At 42.6% G+C, this 7,870-nt stretch overlaps 2 protein-coding genes across 6 annotated transcripts; both read left to right on the forward strand.

Moving 5' to 3' along the window:
- Positions 1-254: 254 nt before the first annotated feature.
- LOC123048781 (uncharacterized) lies at positions 255-2,902 on the forward strand. Of its 2 annotated transcripts, none has more exons than XM_044471813.1 (3): positions 255-748; positions 899-1,202; positions 2,514-2,902. In XM_044471813.1, the coding sequence occupies exons 1-2, from the start codon at positions 362-364 to the stop codon at positions 1,199-1,201; spliced, it is 690 nt and encodes a 229-aa protein (XP_044327748.1). In that variant the 5' UTR covers positions 255-361; the 3' UTR covers position 1,202; positions 2,514-2,902. The 2 variants fall into 2 exon arrangements, with proteins under 2 accessions (XP_044327748.1, XP_044327747.1); XM_044471812.1 differs by having other exon boundaries at positions 257-748; positions 2,511-2,902.
- A 1,954-nt stretch (positions 2,903-4,856) lies between these two features.
- On the forward strand, positions 4,857-7,553 carry LOC123048782 (uncharacterized). Of its 4 annotated transcripts, none has more exons than XM_044471816.1 (3): positions 4,857-5,355; positions 5,606-5,930; positions 7,096-7,553. In XM_044471816.1, the coding sequence occupies exons 1-2, from the start codon at positions 4,990-4,992 to the stop codon at positions 5,927-5,929; spliced, it is 690 nt and encodes a 229-aa protein (XP_044327751.1). In that variant the 5' UTR covers positions 4,857-4,989; the 3' UTR covers position 5,930; positions 7,096-7,553. The 4 variants fall into 4 exon arrangements, with proteins under 4 accessions (XP_044327751.1, XP_044327749.1, XP_044327750.1 ...); XM_044471814.1 differs by having other exon boundaries at positions 7,101-7,553; XM_044471815.1 differs by having other exon boundaries at positions 7,118-7,553.
- Positions 7,554-7,870: the final 317 nt, after the last annotated feature.

Genomic DNA, 7,870 nt, shown 5'->3' on the forward strand with positions numbered 1-7,870 from the left:
CACAAAAATTACAAAAACAAGCCGCAACTTATTTTTTTCAAACTTATGAGGCAACAGGTCTGAATATTTCTGGCTTGACAGAGGGGAGACGATTGTCAATTTCGCACCATCGATCCGGGCACAGGCAGCCTTTCAGCACACCCGGTTAGAACCCAAATCCACTTTTTTTTTTGGAGGGAAACCCAAATCCACTTTAGATTACGGGTTAAGAAACAGAACCCGAAGACCGAACAGCTGGCCGCAAAACCCCCTCCCGTGTTCGTCGCTTATCCCCATTTCCCACAAACCCCCAACCCAACCACTCCGCGACTCCGCCCCCATCGAGGCCGAGAAGCTTCAGGAGCTAGGGTTTCCCGGACCGATGGCCGTCGCCGACGCGGCGCTGCCCTCGCCGCCGCCGCCGCCGCCGCGGATCGCCGTCGTGGTGCTGGCGCTCGTGCACTTCGCCCTCGCCCCGATGCTGGCGCTCGGGCGCGTCTTGTGCGTCGCGGCCGAAGCGCTCCCCTACCTGTGCTTGTCCGTTTGGTGGATTCTCTCCGCGGCCTCGGCTGCGAAGGTGGTGGCGCGCCGCGCCTGGGGCGAGGGCTCCGCCTCCTTCCTCTTCCTCCAGACGCTCACGTACGGGGCCTCGAAGTTCTTCGGCTACTGCTTCCTTGTCTTGCTCGCGCTTGGCGTCCTGCTGCTGTGCGGCCTGTGCGTGGCCTACGTGATTGCAGCTGTGCGTGGATCCCGTCACGAATTCAAAGAGGTACCGTGCAAATTAACACCCTGTAGACTGTAGTAGCAGGCTAGCAGCAGTGTTTCCATTTGAGTTCATCTACATCCTTCCATTTCCAAAACATTCCATGTGTACTCATGCCCATCCATGTGGTTTTGTTGAAATTGTTGTCCTCCTTAGCGCGCCTTGGGAGCAATCACGCCGGACTCAGCTGCAGATTCGTTCAGTCTACCCCGCACTGCGGTGCTTGGACTCATGGCAGATGTTCTTTTCATCCTGCTAGTTTTTGCTGGTTTTCTGGTAGCAGCGATGTCGCATGTGGAGGGATCGTTATCTCAGGGAGAAATGGTTGGATTAGTGATGGTGGATGTGGGGACATTTGCTATCCACGCGATATCTTGCTCTGTTATCATTCCAGCTCTAGCACTTCGTGCCTGGAGGTTGGACCAGGCGGACAGGAAAGCACAGTCGCAGTTTTGTTGAGGTACCTCTTCCCCTTTGCTTTGAAATACACATGGAATCATTTATTTTAGTTTACTGCCTACTGGTGTTGATATTTGTTGAGATGGGAGTATTGTTGTGTATAAAACCAACGAGTAGTTTGCTATTTTCTTTAGTCATTGCATATTAACATTCATGATAAAATTGGGGCTGGCATCGATCTTAAATTGTGCGAGTAGCCAACTGATGCAGTTCTACTGTGTGTTTCTGTTATGAAGTGATTAATAAAAATGATCAATTCCACACATTAGGAAATAACTATATTAACTGCTTACGCTCCATCGTTCCCTGTGACCATTGTATCTTTGCAGCGAGTGAGATTATGCAATGTATGCATGCTTCCAAACTGTTTGCAAGCACCTTCTAGAGCTCTTATCATTGATAATTTCTCCACTGAAACAAATGGAAATACCAAAGTTTTCAAGTTTTTGTTATTGCATATGAGTCTAGTCTAATTAGCTGCATTTTGCAATTGTGACTTTGTGTTAATATTCCGTGACTGGTAAAAAGAAGTATACTGTTTGATCATATGGAAATAACATGACAGTAAAATATCACACCTCTTCTCCTTTAACAGTGATAAACTTTTATGTGGCGCCATGCCACCACATTTTGGTAGAAGTGCCATTGTGCGTTTGTCCCTGTTCTTTTTTACCAGAAAGAACTAGCTGGACTGCTTTTTCATCAGCTAACATGACAGTTAGAAGGAAGTAATCTACATCAGCTAAAATCTTACAGAGAAAGAATTGCAGTAGGGAAAGAAATCACCCTCACTCAGCCAAAACACTCACACAACTCTATCTATCTCTCCGGGTAGCCCTTAAGGCCACAACATCTTCTCTAATCAGGGACAACACCACTGATGCATTCTCCCTTTTGTACCCTGTTCTGTGACTTGGTTTAATGCCTTTATACTTCAATTAAAAGAAGTAAACTGTTTGATCATGTAATGTAAATAAATAACATGACAGTGAATGGACGCACATCTTGGACTTTAGGGTGGTACTATGCCGCTTCATTCTGGTAGCTGTGCCTTTAAGAAGAGTTAATTTCTGGCGTTGCAAGTTCATATTATCAGTCGTGTATCTGTTAGCACTACCAACCGAAAGGACAAGAAATATTCAAATTCTATAATATCTCACAAGATAGAAGTTACTTCATTGCTAGAAACCGAGTGACATTGCCTTTAGATTTACAGTACTTGAAACTATATTATTGAATCCTTAATGTTGATATGACGATGTTCTTTAATGTGGTAATCTGATCAAGTCTTCGATTGGGTTATTGGCAGAAGAAGCTAAGAAGAGAAGGTGTCCCGACAATTTTGCAAGGAGCTGCAGTACCCATTCTGCTGATGGTTGTGAGTGATCCCAACAGATGCAAGTTTTCAGAGGAAAAAGAAAGTTTCTGCAGACTTACTTCTTTGTACGTTTGTTCATTAGCCATGAAAACTTTTGTAGACTTGCTTCTTTCTGCTATTACTAGATCCTAATCATCAATAGACATGAAGTTTGTTGGCTCATTATGGGTCCGGTCACGATATTCGATACTCCTCCGCGCTACTCGCTTACAAGTTTACACTAGACCATTGGTGTATATGATGGTAGAATTCGTTCATGCTCTGTTTGTAATGCTACCCTGTTGGAAGAAAATTCTTCAATGAGACATTAATCTGGTGATTAATTGGTATGACTACCGTCGGTTTGCATTCTTATGTTGTGTGCATGGTAGTAACGTTCTGCAAGTGATACAACCAGAGATACAAATTTGCAATCAGTGTCGGATATTTGGTAAATAAATTTGAATTGTATATCTATGTTACAAAGACAAGCTGAACCATTAAGAGGGTGCACTAGACCGGTTTGTTCCCATTTTGTTATTCCAAATTTGACAACCGAAATGCATGGATAAACTGAAGAAGCCTTCATTTAACTTCTATTCAGTTTTAACTTCTATTCAGTTTGGTTTTCTGTTAAGTAAGTGAAGACAGATTCTTTGCGCAAAATCTCTCAATGTAAGAAAGAATTAGCCTAAAAAGCAACCGTCAAAAAATAAATTAGACATTTTTATCCATTTTTTGTTTACAAGATGTGTTAACGGTGAAAAAAGATGTGTGCCCTTTTTCTTTCAATTTTACTAAATTTTCAGTCAGCTGAATTTCTATTTCATTCTCGATCGAATTCTTGATTGTTGGAGCTCGTCGCCAATTGCAACGTGCGCTGTCCATCGTGGTTGAGGTGTCTGCTTGCCTTTGTTCTGGGTCGTTGAAAACTTAATTTTCTTTTGTCGGTGGTAACATCTGAAGGCACTTCTCAGATATGCATGATGAATGTGGTTCATAGCATCAATTTTCTCAGTACATTGCATTGAACTGCAACTGTATTTTTTTATCTAGTTATTATCGGGTGTGTTATACTAATAGTAATTGTTTTCCCTCTCAAACCGGTTATTCATCAAAATCTATTTGGAGATGGAAGGATCTACCCGAATTTTAGTTGCTCTTTTTTCCCAGAAAAACTTCTGATCTATTCACCAGCAATCATGGCAGTACAATGAACATAAAAGATAATAAAAATTACATCAAGATCCGTAGACCACCTAGCGAGAATACATTCTTTTCCTTTCCAGCAGATTCTTCATGAAAATCTACCTCTTTTTTTTGCGGAATTCATGAAAATCTACCTAATCATCCAATCACATAGTTTGGCACTAGTCTTGAAATTCAAAAACCATAACTGAAACTTAACTCTTATTATCTTGTTCGAAAAAAATTCGGTAATAGATCTAAACATTTCGCCCGGTGGCTTGAACAAGAAGTTTGGTAATTGTGCAGGATGAATCGGGCACTCACCATTTCCACATGCCCTGTTAGAACCCGAATATAAATTATCGTGCTTACAAACTAAACTTGCTATCATCGAGCCAATATAAATTACCATGAAAAACATCAGATTTGCCATCGAATTTTTACCGTTTCTGTTTTCTTTATCTAGTAATAGGATTTTTTTTTCCTTTCAGAGCGGTTATTCATCAAAATCTATTTCTTTTTTTTTACAAAAGGCCCCCAAATGTATTATAAAGGATCAACAACAATGCAGAGGACCCTAGAAAAACCAAAAATTATATTCCGAGCACCAAACAACACCAGCCACCAGAACGAAGGATCTATCAATTCAGTTGCTTTTTTTTGAAAAACTTACGATCTATTCATCAACAATCATGACAGGACAACAAAACACCAGAAAAAAATAATATAAACTACATCCAAACTCTTAGACAACCGAGCGACATTATTGTCATTTCCTTTCAAGATTGTCTTTTCCTTTCAAGCTGATTCTTCATGGAAATCTACCTAATCGTGCAATCACAATAGTTTGACACTAGTCTTGAAATTCAAAAACCCTAACTGGAACTCAATTCTTGTTTGTTTGAAAGAAAGTTCGGTAATAAATATAAACACTTCACCCGGTGGTTTGAACAAGAAATTTGGTAATTCGTATCAAACAAGAAATTCGTAATTGTTCAGGATGGAATCGGGCACTCACCATTTCCACGTACCCGGTTAGAACCCGAATGCGCATCCGCATCCGCTAGAAGTGAACCCGGAAGGGAAGCGGGACAGCTGGCCGCAAAACCCCCTCCCCTGTTCCTCGCTAATCCCCATTTCCCACAAACCCCCGTCGTCCCCTCTCTGCGCCAGCCCAACCACTCCTCTCCGCCTCCTCCGAGGGCGAGAAGCTTCCAGGAGCTAGGGTTTCCCGTACCGGTCGATGGCCGTCGCCGACGCGGTGCTGCCCTCGCCGTCGCCGTCGCCGCCGCCCCCGCCGGCGCGGGCCGTCGTCGTGCGCTTCGCCCTTGCCCCGATGCTGGCGCTCGTGCTCGTCCTCCGCGTCGCCCTCGCCTGCCTGGGCTTCGCCTCTGCGTGGGTCAACTCCGCGGCCTCGGCTGCGAAGGTCGTGGCGCGCCGCGCCTGGGGCGAGGGCTCCGCCCCCTTCCTCTTCCTCCAGGCGCTCACGTACGGGGCTCTCAAGGTCTGCGTCTACAGCTTTCTTGTGTTGCTCGCGCTTGCCGTCCTGCAGCAGTGCGTGGCCTACGCGATTGCAGTTGTATCTGGATCCACTTCGGGATTCAAGAAGGTATCGTGCAAATTAACTCCCTGTGATCTGTAATCCGGTCGAATTGCAGCTGTACATAGGCCAGGGTTACCATTATGTTCTAATTAAGTTGCTATATATATTGTGGTCTAATTAATTTCGTAGTTCAGGCTGTCCTGATGCTGAGTAGTGGTAGTAGTAGTTTTTTTCCCATGTGTGTTCATCACTTCATTTGCATCCTACCATTTCCGAACCATTCCATATATAATGTTCATCCATATGGTTTTGTTAGAATTGCTGTCCTCCTCAGAGCGCCTTCGGAGCAATCAGGCCGGAGTCGGTTGCACGCTTCTTTAGGCTTCTGCGCCCCATTGTGCTTGGATTTGTCGCATATGTGGCCTTCATCCTGCTAGCGGTCGCTGGTTTTCTGGTAGCAATGATGTCGCCACATGTGGAGGGATCGATATCTCAGGGAGAAATGGTTGGTTCGGTGATCATAGATGTGGGAATATTTGGTTCGCACGTGACAGCTTGCTTTGTTATCATGCCAGCTCTCGTTCTTAGTCTCTGGAGGGAGTACCAGGCAAACAGGAATGCACCATCGCAGTTCTGTTGAGGTATATATATATATATATATATATATATATATATATATATATATATATATATATATATTTACCTCCCCCTTTGCTTTGCTCCCCTGTATCTGTGAGTCATATCATCTTTCTCAATTATAATCTGCATATTTTGTGTAGCCTCTTAATATCATGGAAACAGTCAGTGTTGTTAGTTTGCCATCATTTATCTTATCTTAGTGACTACTGGTGTTGATATTTGTTAAGATGGACCATTGTTCTATATAAAACCAATGAAGATTTTGCTATGTCCACTGGTCATTGCATATTAGCATTCATGATGAAATTGGGATTGGCATCGATATTAAATTGTGCAAGGTGCCAACTGATGCAGTTGTACACTTCTATTATATGCCTTTGTTACGAAGTGATGATCATTAAAATGATCGATGTTCCACATATTAGAGAAAAGTAATATTAACTGTTTACACTCCATGGTCCCCTGCGACCTTTGTATCTTTGCAGCGAGTGAGATTGTAACATTGTTTGAGAACTCCTGTCATTGATAATTTCCCCATTGAAACCAATGGGAGGACCCAACATTTTCAAGTTGGCTATGGCATACGAGTCTACTCTTCTTAGCTGCATTTGGCAATTGTGACTGCCATGTTTCGTGACTGGTAAAAAGAAGTAAATTGTTTGATCATGTAAATAAATAACAAGACGTTTAAATGGCACGCCTCTAGTTCTTTTAACAATTATCAACTTTTATGTGGCGCTATGCCCAATACATTTGGTAGGATTGCCATTGTTGCTTTTTCCTCTGTTCTGTGACACAGTTTAATGCTTTTATGCTGTCGTAAAAAAAAACTAAACTGTTTGATCATGTAAATAAATAACATGACAGTAAATGGACGCACATCTAGTACTCTAAGGTGGTGCTATGGCACTACATTTTGGCAGACGTGCCTTTCAGAACAGTTAATTTCTGGCCTTGCAAGTTCATATCGTCAGTTGTGTGTTTGTTAGCACTACCAATTGAAAGGACGAGAAAGATTCAAATTCTGTAATATCTCACAAGATAGAAGTTACTTCATTGCTGGAAAATGAGTGGCATTGCCTTTAGATTTATACTACTTGAAACTATACTGTTTGATACTTGGATGATTAATGACTTAATGTTCTTATATGTGGTAATCTGATCAAGTATTGGGTTGGATTATTGGCAGACGAAGCTAAGAAGAGAAGGTGTGTGGAGAATTTTGCAAGGAGCTACAGTACCCATTCTGCTGATGGTTGTGAGTGATCCCAACAGATACAAGTTTTCAGGTGAAAAAGAGTCTTTGCAGACTTGCTTGTTTCTACTAGTATATCCAAATCGTCATTGGCCATGAAAACTTTTGTAGGCATGCTTATTTCTGCCATTACTAGATTGTAATCGTCAATAGCCATGAGTTTGTTGCGTCATTATGGGCGTGTCAACAATATCCGAATACTCCTCCGTGCGTGACTCCCTTACAAGTTTGCACTACTAGAGCATTGGTGTATATATGATGGTGCAATTCGTTCATGATCCCATTGTAATACCCTGTTGGAAGTAAATGCTTCCATGAGATGTTAATCTGGTGATGAATTGGTATCACTGCCGTCGGTTTTGGGTTCGTATATGTTGTACTTGTATGCTTGGTAGCGTTTCGCAAGTGGGTTATGTATGTTCGGATATATATCCTCGTGGTTAGTTAAGGGGTGGTTATCTATGGTACTCCTGTTTCCTGTCTACATATGCATAATTGCATATACGCATTAGCTGAGTACTTGGCGTGTATATGGACGTGGGTGTGCGGTGGCGTAACGATTACCAAAGATTTGAGAAGACACTTCATGGAACAGCCGGCATGTGTCTAACAAAGCAAAGCTAGATACTCCTCTCAATGCATACAGTAGACTGAGTGCGTACAGGGCCAGTGACAGCGAACCTGTCT

The sequence above is a fragment of the Triticum aestivum genome, chromosome 2D (genome assembly GCF_018294505.1).
Source record: "Triticum aestivum cultivar Chinese Spring chromosome 2D, IWGSC CS RefSeq v2.1, whole genome shotgun sequence".
Classification (NCBI taxonomy): Eukaryota; Viridiplantae; Streptophyta; class Magnoliopsida; order Poales; family Poaceae; genus Triticum; species Triticum aestivum.

Excerpts from the sequence above, each read along its gene's own strand:
- LOC123048781 (XM_044471813.1), top strand. The coding sequence starts at position 362 with ATGGCCGTCGCCGACGCGGCGCTGCCCTCGCCGCCGCCGCCGCCGCCG. Across the intron at positions 749-898 it reads CCCGTCACGAATTCAAAGAG|CGCGCCTTGGGAGCAATCAC; the intron begins GTACCGTGCAAA and ends TGTCCTCCTTAG.
- LOC123048782 (XM_044471816.1), top strand. The coding sequence starts at position 4,990 with ATGGCCGTCGCCGACGCGGTGCTGCCCTCGCCGTCGCCGTCGCCGCCG. Across the intron at positions 5,356-5,605 it reads CCACTTCGGGATTCAAGAAG|AATTGCTGTCCTCCTCAGAG; the intron begins GTATCGTGCAAA and ends TGGTTTTGTTAG.